The 21025-nt window shown below is 40.7% G+C and overlaps 1 protein-coding gene across 1 annotated transcript in view; it reads right to left on the bottom strand.

The window, feature by feature from the left end:
* Positions 1 to 14171: 14171 nt before the first annotated feature.
* Positions 14172 to 21025, bottom strand: part of sdc3 (syndecan 3) — a 32924-nt gene continuing 26070 nt past the window's right edge. The window contains exons 3-5 of the mRNA XM_029514982.1: positions 18587 to 19413; positions 16830 to 17019; positions 14172 to 14905 (exon numbers count right to left, since the gene is read on the bottom strand). Of these exons, the coding sequence (XP_029370842.1) occupies positions 14739 to 14905; positions 16830 to 17019; positions 18587 to 19413 (1184 nt within the window). The 3' untranslated portion in view covers positions 14172 to 14738. The remainder of the gene's footprint in view (positions 14906 to 16829; positions 17020 to 18586; positions 19414 to 21025) is intronic.

The following is a 21025-nucleotide window of genomic DNA, read 5'->3' as shown; positions in this document are numbered from 1 at the left end:
TCCTGTGCTACAAACACACTCCTCCTTCATCCCCATCTTCTTCTCCCTCCCACGCCTGCTGGCAGAGCCCACCGATCATCCTCTCCTCCTCCCATAGCAACAGCTCATCTCAGCTCTCCTCCCTTGTTCTCAGACCACCACACTGCCTTACTCCGCCGTCTTCCTCCTGCTTTAGCTGCTCCCCTGGTCCCTGCCACCTCCTCCTCTCTCTCATCAAAAACATTCCTCTCTTACTCCCACATTATCTAAACTTCACTTCAAATTTTACTTTTATATAGAGCAGGTTTATCAACCAGGAATATTAACTAGAGTTAAAACAAGGAACTCTGAATATCAAGAGTAAAAACAACATACCAGTCCCAAAAGTCTTTTCTAGTGTCAGGAAAATGCCTTAAGGTTTTCCAGAGGCAGAGTTTCACACAGCGATTTGATTTCCACTAATGCCTGAAACTGACTGGCATACTAAGAATACACTCAGCATAAAGTGCAGTAAATGTGAGAGCACAGCAGATGGCAACACAGATTAAGGCTTTGGGCTGCATCAGGGATCATTTGGGAAACATCTATACAACAAACAAATCGCATTCTTCTCTGCTGGATTAGAGACTGCCACATATCCCCCCACCAGCACCAGTTACCCCCTAAAATGTGAAAGCTGTTTGTATGGCTCACAAAACAGAACAGTGCCCTCTTGTGACCAAAATATTAATCTTAAATGAGTCACACAAGTAGGATATTTCATTTCAATCACAGTTTCCCAACAACTGGCCTGTAGAAGTCACTGGGCCTTAGAGCCACTTCTCCAGGACACAAGCAAACAACTGGATGAAACTAATTATTTCAGATCACACTGGTCTGAATTAGCTTCGGGTTTGATTCAGTATCTGTCAAGCTATCGAGTCCATCATCATCACTTTTGCCTCACTTAATCACTCACTGGTCACATAACCTGGCCTGAAGTCTATCTGTATTATTCTTTATTTTCTTTTAGTAACCACAGTTCAGACCAAAAGAAGCTTCTGGTTAACAATTTACTTTAAATTCCCATTTTGTTTTATAGTCGTGAAGTTATAACATCTTTGATTGCAATAGCATTCCTTATCTGCTATATTTCACTTATTGATGCGCACAGTGAGCACTATAATTTCTGACAAATGCACTGGATGAAAAACATTTAACTTAGCTGCACATAATTATGCAAATATTTATTACATGCCTATATACTATTTGTTAATGGTAATTTGGGTGATTAGGGTTATTGTATTAAATCGCAGTACTTTTCTCTGACTTTGTGTCTTTGTTATTCAATAACTTGTTTATTTGTATGTTGGGAGATTTTTCTCCAGCCAAAACTATCATGAATATTCTGATGTGTCTGGAAAACAGCCGGACTGTATCTCCAACAACCTAACCACTCTCCCTCTGGTCCACTACCAAAATTATATCAAAAAAGGCTACAGAGCAAAAACAGTTGGGAATCATAAACTGCCATCATGGGCAATCAAATTAAATGCAGAAAGAAAACATTAACAGAAGAGTGTGAATTTATTGCAGCCCAGCTAAATGCAGCCCAAACTGGCCATTTATAATGAGAACATCCTAATAATTATGCAACACGACAGTCTGTGGAAAATACAGAAATATTCTCAAATACACAGAACATTTTTCACAGATACTGCAACACACACAAATATATAGTCAAAAATGTATGGGTGAGAAGTCACAGTGAAAGTGACTGTGAATCTCTCGGGGACTGTCGTATTCAATCTTGACACAAGGGGGCACTGGAGGGCTTTCTGGTGAGGCAGGGCTGACCTGAGATGGCAACAGGGATGCAACCTTGGATGGAGTGCCCTCTGCACTGAGGTGTGAGGGCCTCAGGCTGGACACAGGTGGGAGGGAGATGGTGCTGCTGCTGCTGGTTTGTGTCTGGCTATGTGATGGGCATTGGGAGTTCGAATGCGAAAGCTCAAGATCCCCCCGGGGGTAGAACGAGGAGGGAGGTAGGGCGGTAGAGGAGGGTGGCTGGTGGTCTACAGTAGCTCCAAAGCTGGCCGGATAAGTTAGAGGGCACTGAGCATGCTGGTGCATGGCTGGCTGGCTGTACATGTTAGCCCATGGGTACGACTGGTACGTTGTGATTCCACCTGTGGGAAAACACATGGATCTAAGCAAACAACGTAAGAACACAACTACAGAAACTCAAGTACAAGGCCAGCCCTGAAACAATTCTCTTACAGTTGTACATCTAATAAATAAATAAAATCCCTACCTACCCTATATACCTGTGTACTCATTTTCTCTCACACCATGAATCCCCCTTCCTCTTTCTTATCCTGTATCTATCATTGGTTCTCTGTATGTCATCTGTGCTTCTCACTTATGTCTGGACATCCCCAAATCTTCTCCTCCACGTAAGCTGTCATTCTGCTCCACTATTTTCATCTTAAGTCATAGAATTCATATTCAACTGAAATTTTTACTGTGATGTCCAAGTTGTTGAGATTCATACCATATAATAAAAACTTTCTACATCCTATTTCCTGTCATAAAACTTAAAACAGAAAATTTCAGATTTTTAAAGAATGATAAAATAACAAGAATAATAAAAAAAGTTTTTATTGTACTATTGGGTAGTACCAAAAGTAAAACAAATCATTTTGAAGTGACTCACCATGATGACCAGCAGACTGCAGCATTATTTGTCCACCGCTTTGGGACTGGAAATAGGTGTGGCCTCCTGAGGAGTAGGTCACCACCCCACTGGAGTTTCCTCCAGGCCCAAAGGTCAGGTAGGAGCTAGGATTGGAATCTAGAGGGTTGGGGGTGAGGTAGGGGGAGGGGGTAAGGTAGGCCAGGCGGGGCAGAGTTGATTGATGTTGGTGTTGCGACTGGTTTGTGGTATAGGAGGTCTGAAGCTGGTAGGAGAGACTGGTGTTCTGCTGGCTGGATGTCAGGTAGTCAAGCTTCTCCCCAAAGTCAAACAGAGAACTGAGAAAAACATAGAAGAGTTGAGTGACAAAACACACTGATAACCCTGCTTAGAAAATTTCTTACATCTGATCGAGTGCATCTGTCTTTATCACCCTGTTCCAAAACCAAGAGGCATGGACCTACAAAGTGGATGTTCAGCAAAGATTGCACCTCTGTCAAGGCAAAGCAGTGAATGGATTGTCAAAATGACTATCAATATCTTCAACTGATTCAGCAAAAACAGTTTGTTAATCTTTGATACATGCAATATTTATTTTGTAAATCAGTCATCAGAGCACCCTCCTTAAGTTTCAGTTCATAAAAATTACATGAGACCTAAGTGTATACAGCCACACAAGCATAATTAAACATGGTGGGGCTTTGAGCCAAATGTTAACATTTGCATTAAAACATGTTTTCAATGGCAGCACTAGCTTGTTAATGTTTAACAGGTACCACACTACTCTGAGCCTTAGACTCGGTGGTACTCGATAGAAAATCTAATTGAAATCAGTTTTGCAGATGACTTTACATCTAGCCATGTCTTCCTATGCAGAGCCACAGTGATTCTCAGATTATTTTTCTAAGGTTTAAGATGATTGTTTTCTGGGCTCTGGGTTTTGAAAATAACATTTACCACCAAAAGCACAGGGTTTGCAAGACAGGAAATCCCAATTACTATAGAGAACACAAGACGGAACTATTATTTTTTACATTTCTTTAGCAATGAAAATGTTATTTTATGATTAGTGCAGACCGAGATTTTAGGCTCCTCTAACAGCAAGACATTTATTGGTATTCATTTTTTTTTTTGTGTTGGCTTAAAATGGGAGATTTTTTAGTGCTGTGAAGCATAATTGTAGGAAAATAAACAAACTTTTCACCGAGCAATTTCTGACTGAGATGACTCTCAGCACGTTTCCTGAAATACTTCAGAGTGCCAAATGAAACTGACTCCCCACTACCACTGGCACTGTGTGAGCCATCATTATATCAGTATTTCACTGGATCCCTGCTAACGTCTCAGTCTGTCCTCCTGTCATGTCATGTACCCGTTGTTCTTGTTCAAATCATTGTCTAGTATTCGTGTCACAGTCTTCTGTGAGCTGAGGTGAGCTGAACTGAACTGACCTGGTGTCTGTCTGTAGAGATTGGGTGTCACGATGTACCAGGGTTGAACTGCCCTCCAGAGTATCCAAAAACAGAGGCGGAGTGTGAGCTGGCGTGTTAAGGAGAGGTGGCGTGGGATTAGAGGGGTTGTACGTCGTGGTGAAAAGAGGGAGACTGGCTCTCCGCAAGGGCGGAGGGCTGTGCATGGGACGCGGGTGGTACTCTGTGAACCCGACCTGTGATGAAAGCTGGACCTGGCCCCCATCTCGTGCTTTGGATTGACCTTGAAGAGCATTGATATAACATGGCGAACGGAAAGAAATACTGTTCAGTTCATGTTCATGAGAAATACCCTATTTCAGCATACACTGAGCAAAAACTATTTTTTTAAAGAGCCAAAATGCACTAAAGAATAATTATTGGTACAACTACATATTGCAAATGAAGTTGTTATAACCACTTCTAACAAACTTAATACAGATTTGTATACTTGGGCTGTTGAGGCTGGCCAGCAGATTATTGTAGGAGGGTGGGGTTTGGTTGGATAGGGTCGGAGCAAGCTGGGGTAGCTTGGGGGCAAAATGACCAGGAAAAGAGGAATTTCCCTGACTGAGAATGAGAAAACATAGCTAACATTAAATCGTGCATCAAATAAGAAAGCACAAATAAGTACTTGTGAATTTCCTTAGGGAAAAAAAAAAAAAAAAAATCAACCTCCAAATGACAGAATGTACTCTCAGTTTGGGAGATCACTGACCTATTAGATGCCAGAGTGGGCACCATGGGGTTGGTTTGATGATGTGAGGGGCTGCAGCTGTATATAGCTCCACTCTGTTTGTGTTCAACTTTTGCTGTAATTGACCGTTCTACTTTCCTCCATTTGGCCCTGCGGTTCTGAAACCATACCTGGGACATCAAAAGATAACAGCAGATCATACACACAGATAAATGACCAGGGGAGAAAATAGGTGTTCAAGATATAGAGAGAGCAGACGGATAACAGAGTGTGAGGATAAGTAGATTGTCAATTTGTCAATGGAAAGGACTATTATAAGATTAAGCAAGAGGAAAAGAGAGGGAAAGCCATCTAACCATAATTCTCTGAGGTGTGACACCAACTGATGCTGCAATGACTTTCCTTTTCTCTGCGTCAGGATAATGGTCCTCCTGGAACAGGGCCTCTAAATGCTCTAACTGATCTGCACAGATATGCATGTGCAGGTGTACATACAAATCAAGTATTAGTACATCTCAAACTTGAACATCCCTACAAATAGACAGTTTAGTTACCAGTACTATAGAGGGTTCGGGTTTTCTTCTTTGGTGCAGGCGGCAGCAGGCAGCTGTCCACAGCATCCAACCCTGGGAGCAAAGGAAAGCTGAGGGCCCTGCCTCTGCCCCTGGTGCTGTAGCGAATGGAGCGCCGGGTAGAGTAGACCTGGGTTATCTCCATCTGCCATGAGCCAGGCAAGAATCTGCACTGATTATCTCAGCTTAAATTCATCTAGTTGATATCGCTTGATGTGATTTTGTGTATTTCAACTTAATAATGATTATTTGTTAACAGTTGAAAGTCAATAATCATTTTTCCAGTCCTTGATGTTTCCTTCCAAAAATGCCACTGAAAACTGCTTAAGCGATGCAAAAAAGACTTTTCTAGAATAATTCAAATCCCAGAGGCCCAAATAATTAATTGCCACTGTTGTCTATACGTCTTCAGTGTTTGATGGTGTTACATGTTATATTTTAAAATTGCAAATGATAACACCCTAACCCTTTTTTAAATAATCTGCTACCATTTTCTTAAGATGTTTGGTCCAATAAATATCACAAAATGTAAAAAAAAAAAAAAAAAAAAAATATATATATATATATATATATAATTTTTTTTTTTTTTTTTTTTTGAAGAGCCCATAGTACTGTTTTCAAAGAGCTTTTGGATGAATTTATAGGCAGCCTTTTAGTAAAACAAGTAGTTCTTTTTTCTTGCTTCTTTTTATTTTGTACAGTGCTGCTGAAAGTTGCTATTTCTCAACCCATGACTTGATTTGTTATTACTTATAGAATGTATATAGAATATAGATTTTAGAATAAGTAACAGTATGTCTTATAGTCAAACAATGACAAAATATAATCAGTTTTTCATAAGTTTCACATCATATGACTTCACAGTTCGCTAAGATGATCTGCCACATTCTGACTTTATCAAATACTGTTACTGACGCCTACAAGTATCACACAACATCACCCACCGAGGCGAATACTCAAAAGCAGGATGTTATTCTACAGCTACATCATTAAAATTGCAGAAGGTTGTAAGTGTGCTTTTTTATATGCAGTGCACTCTAATACTTAAGATATTCGACAGTACTAAAGTACTGAACATTTTTACTTGAATACATTTCATGCTCTGTAGTCAAACATATCATATCAACATATAAACACAAAACATAATTCTATTGTCATTCTAACATCGAAATGTTTCACCACTTCATGTATGCAAACAGGGAGAAGAAGCCAGCACAATACTACTACTCAGAAATTAAAATATGTTTAAATCATATTGTCTCCCCAGTTCAACAAAAAGACATAACGTACCTTGTACAGATTCACTGTAACATTAGCCACTAGAAGTAAAACAACTAAATCTCTATGGCAACTGCCAGGCTACCATGCAAAAGGTTTAGACTAGAAAAAAAGCCTGTGTGGGATAAAAAAAAGCATTATTCTGCTGCCTTTATTTTCATCTTTTAGTTTTAAAACTGTAAATAAAATTGAATGTTAGCTCTATTCTCACCTCAACAGGCTGTGAGCCCTGCTGGTGGAGACTGTGAGGCAGAGGTGGGCTGTAAGGCCTTTTTGTCCCATGGGTCTGCGGTGGTGCAGGTTGATTTGAAAGTGAGGGTTGTGCAGGATACATCAGGGGAATGGTAACTGGGGGACCATACAGGCCTGTCCCCCCACAACCCAGGTAGATGGGGTCAGACAAGTCACAGTTGTTCATTAGTCCAAAGGCAGGTTCAGACAGAGTTGAGCTCTCCTCCGACACCTCCTGTATCTGACTCTTTTTTTCCTCCTCAAACCTCTCACTAACATCTTTTACACCTCTTCTAGTTTTCACTCTTTCATTTTGCTTCTTAGTTCTCCTCTTCCTACTCTTTTTCTGCTCATCTTTCTCTTCTAAGCGTTTTGTTTCTTTATTCTGATGATAATCAGAAGTCTTTTCCTTGTTGTTTTCCATCTGCACCTCTTGCGCCTCCTCCACTTCCAGCCTACTCTGTTCTCCCTCTGTCCTAACCAGTTCCTTTTCTGACTCTTTCTTTTCCTCCTCCCCCTCCTTCTCTCTGCTCTTTGTCTCCTTTTCCACCTCCACATCCTCCTTTCGATTTAACACATCCTCCTCTCCATCTCTTCTTTTCCTCATCCTCCCTTGACAATTTTTTGTTTCCAGATCCTCCAATTCCTCACACAGAAGGCTGGGACAATCTGCAACAGAGTGTGGTGATGTTTATTTTTCTATGGATGTTATCTTAGACCGCTTTCATACTATTTGGGTATTTGTGGAAAGTCATCTTTACTTTGTCTCTACAAACTCTACTTTCAATCAACACCCAGCCTGGAAAGAGTTCCACATTTGCAAGAGAATAATGCAATCTGGGGAATTTGAGAGTTCAAGCAACTGATTTGAGTCACATGCAACAATCCCTGACCCACCCTCTTTTTTTTAACGAACAAATTTGCAAAATGTTTGTTTTGTCAAGTAAAACCTCTAAAGCCTAAATCAGTTTGCTGAAATTGGAAAAATAACTAGACATTCAACAGAAAAGGGTACTTTTGGGTAGGCTTTAAAATTGACTCAAAAAACTAATCGGTGCAGCATTTTTTTCCCCCCTGTGTCAAACTGTTTCAGCTCTACTGTGAATCTGCATCCAGAACACGTTTAGGACTAAATGTACCTAAATACAAGAAGTGAAAATACAAATAACCCCTTAATTTGCCGCAAATCTAAATACTGTTTTTGAAACGTGTGTATATGTTTTAGTCAAACCTCTGACTATCTAAATCCTGAATAAAGACGTTTGCACAGAGGTACACTCCCCCAGTGGCCATACATAGATTATTACAGCATAAAAATGTTGACATTATAAGAAATATCTTCATCATGTTGGAGGAGCTTTATTTGTGATGGGTGGTGGCTCATCCTCACAGGAGCTGCAGCCGTCAGTGCCTTCATTAGTGTCCCAGCTGTGCAGCGCCTCGTGCCCCCTCACCTGGCCTTAATTAACCGGGGCCGGCTAGCTGCTGCTAACCCGGCTAACCCGTCTCCATCTACAAACACCGGGTCGGGAATGTTAATAACGGCGTTTAAATTCTTATTTAGTCTCCCCAGAGCCGAGCAGCACCTCACAGGAAACATGAGCTTATGAGCTTTAAACGAGCACACGAAGTTTGAAAAGTTCTTCAAAAGCTGAAATGATAGAGAGCCGTCTGCCTGGGTTGGAGAATGAAAGTAGGCAGAGGGGAACAGGTTCAAACTAAAAGGCCTTACCAAAATCTTCAGATATGTCACAATCTTCATCCATATTAGCGACCCACCCCGATGTCAAATTCAATAAACGAGTGTTAATAGTCAATTAAGTCCGGCAGGCTGACGGGCCGGGCTGCTGAAGGAAGGTTAACGAGGCTGATTGATTGATTAACGTCGTCAGCAGCGTGAAGGGGAATTATCGCGTGAATGAGAATCAGCCAATCAGCGGGCAGAAACGATCAAATCAGCTGAGACTCAAACACATGTCAACAACAAACTAGTCCTCCAGTTCATGTTAGTTTGGAAAGCTTGGGTTGGGTTGGGTTCAAACACTCTGTTTTACTTTATTGACTAATTCGTTAAGTTGACCAAAGTTAGCCAAAGTTTGTGTGCAAACACAAAACTGACATTTACAATGCTTGCTTTACATTTCCTACCTACCCTCAGTGTTCATATACACCAGAGACCTATTACATGAATGACACAGTATGCGTGTAAGCATGGTGCTTCTATAAACTGAATCATCTCTCTTTAACTCCGATAGAGTCACAGTGGTGGTGGGAATGACATGATATATCTGTAAAGTTGATAGTTGCATAAACACAACTTTTCTATTTTTATTTCTGAGACCTTTAGTATTGTAGAAATGTTTTTTTTTTAACTCAATGGGTATCCAGAATGAAATTTAAGCAACTGAATGAAGGCTATAATTACAAATGATCACAGGTCTCTGAGTCAAATTATCATAAAATCATATTATAGGGCATATAAAAGAAGATTATGTTAAATTTCAGCTCCTAAATGCATTCTAATGTGTTGTGGGTTTTTTACTGAAGGGTGTTAAACATTGGCAGGAATTCCCCATTTTTCGACATAATTTCTTTATGCTTGCATTTACATGTAAAAATTGTAAAGTTTAAACACAATCCTATAAACACGGGGAAGCCAAATAAATGGTTCTTTGCCTGAAGACTATCAAGAACATTTGGCTGGTTGCAAGTTAGGGCTACTTGCAACCAACTGTCACCAGTTACTGTAAACTGGGGATAAACTATGAGCTTTTTACTCCAAAAAAACTTAAAACGACCCAATTAAGAGGCTTCGTAAAATAGTAATCATCAGCTCACAGTCTAGATTTCCGAGTCACTGCACTTCAATTGTTAAAAGTCCAAATTTTGTTTCTCTTTTGTGCAGCTGTTCCTCTGTTTCCCACCAGATGGGGTACTGACTTGACCCTGGAAACATAAACTGGCTTCTGCCTACCCTACTATCAGGCAGTGATCTTCCAACAACCCCTGCCTCATAGACTCATATGCAGCCTTCCCACCCCCCATCATGCTCTGTGTCACATCAGCAGCCTTCTACCCAAGGCCGCCACAGCTTGTCGTCGTCTCTGGGTCAAAACCATCTGCAGACCCATATTAATACTCCCCCATTTCAAGTGACCTTGGTCTCATCTGGTTTGATGTTAAGAATGTAAACTAAAGACCAATTTAGACAAATGCCCTTTGCTGTGCGCTCACAAATCTCTAATGACGGTTGATCTAATTATTTCATAAGTACAATTTATGTGATGACTTAAGAATTACAATAACTTTGGCTGTGTCTCCCTTGAATATTTTGGGAGTTCAGCAAGTGTAAATGGACTGTTAAGAAGCTATATATATACACACACACACACACACAGTAGCTCAGATGTAGCACTGAAGCATACAGGGTTTCCTGTAATATCAGCAGGTTACAGATGGTATGTAGGCCATGCTAATGCTGGCGTGCCATAACCACAGAGGGAGACTTCATGTCTACATATGAGTTCTTCTGATTGTCTGCCATATATAGCTCCACAGCACCAGCAAATGAAGACACAAAATTTAATTTTTAATTTTTAGAGTATTGAAATATTACATTTAAGTAATTCAACAGTTATGGTGTCTTCAGCAACAATGTCCTGGTTACTTTGGGTGATCCAAAGACACCATTGAGAGTTTTTACTGGCACAACAGTACTTTTTTACAAGGACCAGTTGTTGTGTTGATAGCCTGTTCTCAAGATAAAAATAATTCATTCATCAATCTTCTACCACTTATCTGTGTCCAGATAGCAGGGGGTGCTGGAGCCAATACCACCCTGGACCGGTCACCAGTCCATCACAGGGCCAACACACAGAGACAAACAACCACTCACACCTACAGAAAATTTAGAGTTGCCAATTGAACCAAACGTGATGTCTTTGGATGTTGGGAGGAAACCGAAGTACCCAGAGGAAATCCACGCAAGCACAGGGGGAAATTTAAACTCTCCACAGAAAGGCCCCAGGCCTGGGAATCAAACCCGTGACTTTCTTGTTTTGGGGCAACAATGCTAACCACTATGCCGCCGTGCTGCTCCAAGATTAAGATATATTTTATAATTTGAGCTGCTCAAATTGTATTGAGGTAAAAGCAGAAAGGACTGGAACTGGAAATATGTAAATAAATAAACAGATCCTTGTGCTGACCTGCCAGGGCATGTCCTTAAGGAAATATAATTTCTTAATTTGGGTATTTGGGTGAATCAACCTTTTAGGTCAATGAATTCACATTGATCCATGTAGAAACTAGGTGTAGCTTTAATCAACGGAAGTCAAAGCAATAGGGCTTGACTCAAGTGTTACTCAATTACATGTAACTAATATATTTGGTGATAGTAAAAATTCATATTTTTATTTCCTTCATCACCTCACACCTCAATCCATTTCTCTGGGGTTTTTTTTTTTTTCTCAGAACTTCCTAAACCAAAGCATTACTGATCAGACCATAACAGCATATTTATCAATCACGTCATCACCTGTATTTTAAAAGCCCTTTCACTATTTATTTATATCTCCTTACCCTTTTTCACATGGACCTGGAGCCTGTCCCAATGGACAGCAGTGAAGACAGGTCATAACAGGTCTATGACAGGCCCAGAACATTATTATGACACATTATGATTCTATCACACCCACAAATAAGCCTGAAAGTACTTCAGGATTGCCAGTCTACCAATGTCATAAAGATGGAGCCAGCATGTTTAATACAGAGTGCAATTTTTAATAGGTTGCAATTTGATTTATGCTAAATATGTTACGTACAGGATGCTGCACCAAGCAAAAACTCAATTGGGTTCAGCATTGCAACCCAATATTTTAGCTGAGCTTTATATCAGCAGGATCACAGTTTATATCACGTTCTTGTGATCAGACTGGACACCAGCGAGAGCGCAGAAGTCTCAAATTTTTTAATGATTTTTTAATGATTAGAAAAGACAAAAGAAGACAGATTTACCCAATTTAGGTTTTTTATTTGGAACAGAGTGGCAGATTAGTGACAGGGCGGTGGCATGGAGGATCTGTCTCCTCTCGCTCACTCAGCCAACGACAGAAACTCAGCCTTAAAAAAATGCAAATGTATAAAAACAGGAATGGGAACAGCAAACATAGAGTAGTGTAGCCTGCATTAGGCTTCATTCTCTCACACACACACACACACACACATACCTACACTTTAACATACAAATTCAACTTCTCTTTTCACACACGCACATGCATACACACATCTTATTTGGCTACGCAGGCTTATATGGGTACAAACACACGTGTTTACTTTGACAGTCACTTTAGAGAAGACAGTACATGATCATTCCTGCCTGTGAGAAAGTGATGTGTTACCTGTCTGTCAGTCCTTAAGTAAGGAGACAGACAGACAGACAGTCAGACAGACAGACAGTGAAAAGACATAGTCAGTGTGTGTGTGTGAAAGCCACTGTTAGGGACCAGCTGCCCCACATTCAGAACAGACCAAACACACACAGACACACACATGGACAAGCTAGTCAGTGTACACAAGAGTCTGCTGTGAAATACCAAGGTGAAGCGTGCACACACACACGCATACAGGAGGGGGTTTGGATGAGGTGTAGATGCACACACGTACATGCACACGCACTCACATACATATTCTTACATACTATAGAGAGAGCAGGCGACGTATACACACAGGAGTGGAGGAGGTGTGTTACCTGTCTGTGGAAGAGCGTGAGAACTGCTGGAGTAGGTAAACACACACTCGACCACAGTACATTCCAACTTAAACTCTCCCCTCTTCATCTTTGAAACAGACACACTGATAACAACACACAAACAGGCATCCACGCACACCCAGACTAGTATAGTTTTGACTCCCATGCATTTTTGTTCTACAGTACTGAGTATAATAGAAGCTACTAGCCCAGTCGCACTGGTGTGGTTATTGTTACAATCTCAGATAGAATAAAGAGCCCTCCTATCTCCTTCCCCTTCCCAAACTAAAACCTAAACCCCTTCCCGAGTCATGGTCCCCAAAATGGTCCCACAGAATGAAGTTGACACCATAAGCACTGATTCAAAGTCCTTTCATAATATTTGCATTAAATTATGATTTACATGATAATGCTGATTGAATTAGTGCATGTGGAAGCAACTTCCTGCTCAGATCTGTACTTCCTGTTTTTTTATTAAAGCCCCTTGCCCTTCCCAGTGGCCCCTCCCATCCCCAAACAGAGAGCCAACGGTGGAATAAAAACAAAGTGATGCATGCAAAGGGTTCAAGGGTGGGGGATGTCAGATGATGTAATGTTAGGTCAGTGTTGGGGGGTATCAGATGACATGGTGTTTGGACACAGAGTTGTGCTTTTACACAAACAGACAAAACACTTAACCAACCGGCAACTGATTGATAACTAATCAATAACATATTGAAACCACCTGATCTCACTTGTATCAAAAGTGATGACTATCACATTGACAATGATGATGATGAAGATGATGGGATTGATATGTGTTTGAATGATATAATCTACAGTATATTTAAAGTCTGTGTGGTGTGTGTAAATGCACAGAAAGCATATCTCTGTATGTGTGTGTCAGTGTTTGTGTTTGCATGTGGTTGATGAGAGCACAGCTCATCTAAAGGGATGACAGATGTGATGAATAAAAACTCTTCATGATCATGCAGATGGTTAGTGATGCCAGAAAGGATACAATATTTACATATAAACTTTTTTTAAACAGCTAAATACACATCCTCCTGTTTACGTATTATTATTATTATCATTATAACGGTATTATTATTATTGTTGTTCACCAGCCAGCCCAAAACATTGATATATTATTGATTATTATTACTATCCGTAACTAGTCTTTATACAGCTTAGAGGAGCATTATGGTCGCATAGCAAACTTCAAGGCGACCAATGCTAGTTTCCACAGCGGCTCCTGGCACTGTGGAACACACTGAAGGTTGAGCACCATTTTCTGGTTGGCCAAGCACGGAGCATGAGGTCTGAGCCACCGTCAAGCGCGATACAAGCGTGCGAGTATGCATGTGCGTCCATAAGTATGTGTTTATATGTGGCTGTATGGATGTGCAGTTGTATGTCTTTGAGCACCAGAGGGGGGAGGGCAAAAAAGAGACCTTTCCTCTCACCTTTGACCCTGGGCTCTGTGTGGCCAACCAGACGCTCAGTGTTTCTTTCTGGGGCGGGGTGAGGGGGAGAGCTGAGCTTTGTTTTTTTTTTTTTTTTAGCTCCTTCTTGGTTTTTTTTTTTTGTTTGTTTTTTTTTTTAGCTTTTGTGTCTCACTCAGCTCACTCCACCCCTCTCCTCTCCTCTTTCTTTTAAGCCTTTTCATTCGCTCCATACAAACCAAAGAGGAACTTTTTTTGTGCTGGAAAACACAGGTTAAGCGCTTGTGTTTTGTTTTGTTGTTGTTTTTTTTACAAAATAATCATATTATTACATACAGAACAAGAGAATCTGTAGAATATTAATAACAACATTTACTTTAAAAACATCTTGTGTGTATGTCATTTTTTCAGAATATATTTGGATTTTTTCCCCTCTTTTTTGTTTTCATTGAAAAGAAAGTTCCAAGTGTGCAGAGAGAAAGGCGCTCTCAAGTGTTTGGAGACGAGTGGAGAGAGGGATGAGGAGAGGCAAGCAGATGAGGGGGGAGCAACAAAGAAGAGGAGGAAGAGGAGGAGGAGGACGGGGACTTAGAGTATCTTTCTCTCTTCTGTCTCTCCATTTTTCTCTCTCCCACGGTGTGCAGTGTCTCTCTGGTGGACGAGTGTTATGCGTAAAACTCTTCCTGCTTGTCTGGTTTCTGGTAGGTGACGGTGGCCTGTTTGGGTTCCTCCAGTGTGTAACTGCCCTCATCCTTCTTCTTCATCCTGTAAACCAGCAGCATCACCAGGAAGGCAGCGAACAGGGCACCCACCACACCTCCAACTATCACCGCTAGATAAAGGCAGAAGAACAGGGTAGATCTCTTAAAATCTTTTCAGAACAGTTTAGATCCTATAAAGTCACAAAAATACACAAAAACAACACTAAAATACCATTAGGTACACTGTTACATCCTGCAGCAGACTACATCACAACAAACACGCACTGCAAACACTACAGCATCACTATTATCTAGTTGCTAAGTGAAGACTGATGAGGTTGACTGTGCCAACAAACGTCCTGTGTTGCCAACAGTCTTGTGCTAAATTGCAGCCCTGCAGTGCTACATAGTTGTTAAGCCCGATGGGGCTGATGTAACCAATCACAGCAGCTATATTCTCCCACCTTCTACAGCTGCACACATCATTAATGAACTGCGTGTGACAAATTAATGTGAGCTTATCAAATGGAAAAATAAAAATTTCCCTCATTAAAGTATTTGGCAACTATGCAAAAAGGGAAAACAATATGCTATTTTCCTAAATGCTTGAGGAACAATTTGTTTTCATTCATTCTGTGGGAGGTATTCACTGTGTTTATCCCATTACTGCCAAGATCAGAATGCACAAGCCGGGGTATGTAAAATAATACAACCACCATGCAGACAAAGAACTCACAGAGAACTGCATAAGCACTGAACCTCTCTGATACACAATTTCTTCTACTTACAATTTTAATCATCCGTATTTTGTATCAAGCTATTTTTGTCTTGTACTGTGCATAAATATGTACAATTACCACCTTTGATTTTAGCGTGGAAGACATTTGGACACGAGAACCACACCATCACCAATAGTGCAAAACTAATTTCAACTGAGTTAAATTTCCTATAGATTAATGAGCGGATGGCCATGGAATATGGTATTAATGATATTAATAACCTTCCTCTGGATGAATTGCACCGACCTTGGTGATCTTACTGCTTTTCATTTTGAGCCATCATCAAGTAAAAAGTTTTACTCTGTCCACTTGTCTGGTTTCTGACCTGAACAAATGAGATAAGCCTCAGCTTAAATGAGTTTTTTTTTTAGCTCAAATTGGTGTGCTAACGTGCTAATCTAGGTTGCTACATAGCACCACGTCAGCACCGTCACTGTGAGAAATCTGCCATATTTAATATGTTAACGTTAGCATCTAACTCAAAGCACCGCTGTGCCTAAGTGCCCCACAGTGTCTCCTCTGTAGATGTTTAGTGCTGTTAAAATATTTATACACACATCACAGCCCTGTGCGGCATTCTATAGATTTTGAAGGAGAAATGTGTGTCTTTAAATGTATGCTCCTCTAGAAAATGCAAGATGAATGCATGTGTGGGTATGTATGTGCAGTACTACACATGAATCTATGAAGCTGACATGTAGCTGTAATTCTATCACAGACAGCCTACTCTAAAGTCTGTTGCCTCCTGCTCTTTACCGATGACCAGGAAATCAGCGAAAACCACAGCCAGCAATCCACCAATCAGAATAGCTGAAGGAGAGACAGAGAGCCAGTCAGGTCAAGCAAGTTGGCTGCTCCCTCACTTTCTACAACAGCTCTTTGGGTGAGGAGAGGGGGCACTTGAAAAGAAATTGGATTTACCCAGAGGGAAAATGATGAGAAAAAGAGGGGAGAAAGGAGGAGGTTGGACAACCCAAGTAGAGGATTGCTTGTTCTCAACAGGTCAAACGGGGATAAGCAGCACATTCACTTCTAGGATCTATGTGAATGTGATGTAACACCAGTTTACATTTGCAGGTTCCAGGATGCATGAAAAGAATACAGGAGGCAACGGAAAATGTAGTCTGTCAATTTTCATTGTGAAGATTTCGATTTGGCAGAAAGACAGAAACAGAAGGGATGGGATCAGACAGCCAAACAGTGAGAAAGACAACCAGAGCCGAACAACCAGGAAAACATTTAGACATGACAATACATAAAAAAGCGATATTCTTACCAATCAAAACTTCTTTCCTCTCCAGGATGTTTTTCTGTGGCAGCTGGGCAGCAGAGCTTCCTCCATCCAGCGTGTTTCCCATCAGATCAGGATCTCCTGGCATCACACCTCGACCAAGATCATTGTGGCGATCCTCACGGATCTCAAAGTCTCCACTTGGTCCTGCTGCAGCCACCTCATTGGTACCCTCCTGAAACAGGAAGAGAAAAGTGAGACTAATGACAGGAAATGTACTTTTGATATAATCACATTTGTAGCATGGATTCATTATACTTTCCATGGAACATGGTTAAATTTGAAACAATGAGCTGCTGTATATTCTGACTGGTGGAAAGTTGAATTTTTTCCAACTCATATACACCCTTCATAAAATCCAGTAGCTTAATTGCAAAGTGAGGACCCAGACAAATCTAAATGCATCATGCTTCAATGCAGCACTACTTCAAATAAACAAACGCAAACCAATCATAGAAATTACTGGTCTGTAAATAATTTTACTCATTGCTGAAGAGGTAGTCAGACATTGGGCTGAAAATCAAACCTCAATAGCTTAATGGTACCAACAAAAATGAATCTAGAACTATGCTTTATTCAGGCAAAGTTTTTGCACAGCTGCTTGTGTTTAGTCTTTAGTTTAATAAGACATTAAGATATTTTCTTTTTGTTAGTCCATCTTGTAAAAACACCAATTGCAAAACTGGAATTTGTACCACCAATGAGTTCTGTTCATGAAGCCAAAGTTTGATATATCTGATCGTTCTGCACCAAAGGCTTCCATCATTGTCTAAAACTATTTAAAAACACACAAATGAGCTACACTATTCCAGTGAATGATATGTTTCTTCATTACAACAACAATGTTTATTAATCCACATCAGTCCTAACAAAAACACAATTATACAAAAGAGCCCATCTGTTTCAGGAAATCACCACGGAGTAAACTTTCACAGAAACATTTTAATTTGTGATCTGATTTAAAGATGAATGAAGGGCTTAATGGCTGTGGACTGCATAAAACATCTCAAAGTATTCAGTGGTGAGAGCATTATTGAAGACAAATATGTTGGTTTTAGTCTTTTTTTTTTTTTTTTTTTTTTTTTTTTTTTTTAGGTGGGGGCCTGTTCTTGACAATTCATAAAGGTGGACTAAACTGTAGAGTGGTCTTATCTATACAGGCTTAGCATCTTTTGTATAAAAAATAAAAGAAATTGAGGTTAGCTTTGCATAAAGACTGAAAACATAGTTCAGCTCTCATCAAAGTTAGACTTATTAATAGTCAGGCCAGGTGAATTCAATATGCTATAATTTAATCATTTAAACTATCCCATTACCTGCAACTCTCAAACTAACCAGCTACATATAAATACCTCTGAAACCATAACTATATATCAATTTCTAATGATGGCCATGGTCTTTTGTGTTGACTGGTGATATCTAAAGGCATGTGTGAGCCTACTTTTAAGTGTTGAACAGCGCCAGGCTATCTGTTTCCCCTGCTTTCTGTCTTAATACCAAGTGGAGCTCATTGACTCCAGGCTTTACGTTCATACTTCACTGACAGATGTGAGAGAGGTATTGATCTTCTCATCTTATCTCCTGGAGAGAGAGCAAAACAGAGTGCTTCCCAGAATGCTCAGGAGTGACTTTTGAAATTAAAAAAAGGAAAACAAAAAAATCTTTTTCACACCAAAACCAGGCAGCTACGATATTTTCTAAGAACAGTAGTCAGAAGCTGGCGTTGATGTTTTGAATCCTACCTGTGTAGTCGTGGGCTGCTGTGGGCGGGTGGTTTTCTCTGTTGGCACCACCTGAGTGGCTGTTGTCATGGGAACCCTGGGCCTGAAGGGGACCCTGGTTCTGACTGTGGTGGTGGGACTAGGAGCAGCTGTCGTGGCTTCAGGTGTGGTCTCTGCTGTGGTGGGCATGTCTTCCTCTGTGGTGCTTTCAGTGTCAAATCCTGGGTAAAGCAAGGTGGGCTCAGGCGACAGGTACACATCCTCCTCTTCTTCTGTGGTGCTGAGGTCATCCGAACCAGCAGATGGCGCTGCACTTTCTGCAGGACTGGTTCCAGGGCCGGAGGTCACCACAGGAACAGAGGACCTCGGGACTGCGGTGGTCTGGGCAGCAGCGGCGGCCCTGATTCGTTCTAACTCTCTCTCTCTTTCTAGCTCACGCTCTCTCTGCCTCTGTTTCTCTTTCTCTCGCTCTCTTTCACGTTCCTTCTCTCTCTCTTTCTCCAATTCCCTCTGCCTCTCTCTCTCCAGCTCTCTGACACGTTCCCTCTCTCTCTCCCTCTCTCTCTCCCTCTCCAACTGCTTTGCCCTCTCTAGTTCCTTTTGCCTCTCTCTCTCCTGCTCCTTCTCTCTCTCCCTCTCTAGCTCTTTCTCCCAGAATGCACCACTCTCTCCGTCAGCTTCGGTAGGCAGTGGAATGGTAAAGGGGGGGTCCTCAGGGTTGGGGCTGGGCTCAGCTGCAGGTGAGGCAGAGGGGGCGGGGCTAGTGGCCTGAGTGGTGGAGAGGAGGAGGGGCTCCTCTGTTGTGAAAGACACGCCCACTGATGTCGGCCTCATACTGATCTCTGGAACTGAAGAGGAACAAAGAAATTACATCAAATATAAATATATTTAAAAGTGAGTGAATCAAACAAACAGCAACATAAAATATATTGTCATGTATGCTGGCGGGGGCTGTCGAGCAGTGAAGTCAAAGCAGTACCACGGCAATATAGTAATGCACTTTTATAAAGTTGTCACAAGATTTAAAAAATATAAAAATAATAAAACTGCAAGTGCAACAGAGAGCAAGGACAACAAAGTCTGTATTCCAAAAAGATTCAATCTTACCTTTCCTCTGGTGTAACTTAATAGCATGTTTTTCCTCAGACACACTCACAACCTCCATAACTCCAGTTTGTAATCAGTTAGGGTTAGGGTCTGTTGTATATTTCAGGCTGACAAGTCCTAACCAACCGGACTCTTGGGGTATAAAATTGGTGAACTTCTCCTTTTAGATGACAAGTTCTGTTGCTTCTGACTTACTCTGTGATCACACATTTTAATTGTCAATATACCCAATGACACATGCACAGCTAAGTTTGTTTTCCTAAACGATTTCTGGATCATAAAGTAGTGGTTTTATCGATGACGCTGCACAGCAATCAGAGGCACAATTAAATCGCTATTTTCTGCTCGTTTAGTCGACAATAGAAAGAGAAAACATGCAAATGAGAACAATAACAATGAATTGTGAGTTAAGCTGTCTTAAAAGACGTAGAGCAGCAGGGGACAGAATGGAGGTTTAACCAGCTGAGACTGAACTGTCTATCTCTCTCCTGGCCAGATGTTGACTGATGTTTTGTTTGTTTCAGATAAGAAAAGTTCAAAATATATATATCCCCAAACTGAAACCATTTTTCTTCGTAAGAAATCATTTCATAGTATGTGAATTTAATTTTTGGGCAGGTATCCATGACAGCATGACTGTAGCAACCTCAGACACTGTGTCTTTTGTCGCTTCTACTGAGGCAGACGCTCACTTTACTTGACCAGACAGTTAACCAAGGTGTCACTTATTTTCCAAAACCTTACCAGAACTTCAGAGTAATCCAAAAATGACAACTAAGAGTAAGATAAGTAAGATTACACAGATAACAGTGACTCCCTTCTCTTGAATCTGTGTGACACATTCCTGTTTGTAGCCATGGTCCCATGAACCCCCCTCCACTGTGTATCTGCAGTGCACGTCCTGTATAGAATCCTCCAGGTGCCTTAAAGTGATAAAGCCGTTTAAAAAATAAAATAAAAATAAAATAAAACAAACAAACAAACAAACAAACAAATAAATAAATAAAAAATAAAATAAAAATAAATAAATATATATAAAGAATACTCAAGGAAGAAATCAAGGCGCATAGCATGTTCGTATGAAGCCAATTGTTGCTCAGTTAAACAGCGACATCATCAGTGCATAGCAACAAACAGAGTTAAAGTTGTCAGAAAAGGTCGCTCTGACTTTAAAGATAACTTTAAAAAAGCTTCAATTATCCATGCTCATGCTTTCAGGGACACGCCACATCGACTATAACAACAGTGTTCAGACCCTCCTGCAGTTTGTCTAAGAGATATTCCACACACAACAACAATGGAATGGGTTTCTAATATTTCAGTTAACCAAGTAAACCTTTTTACTGGTATGTG

This window comes from Echeneis naucrates, chromosome 11 (assembly GCF_900963305.1).
Source record: "Echeneis naucrates chromosome 11, fEcheNa1.1, whole genome shotgun sequence".
Taxonomy (NCBI): Eukaryota; Metazoa; Chordata; class Actinopteri; order Carangiformes; family Echeneidae; genus Echeneis; species Echeneis naucrates.
Note: the sequence above shows the minus strand (reverse complement) of the source record. Positions and strands in the feature narration are given on the sequence as shown.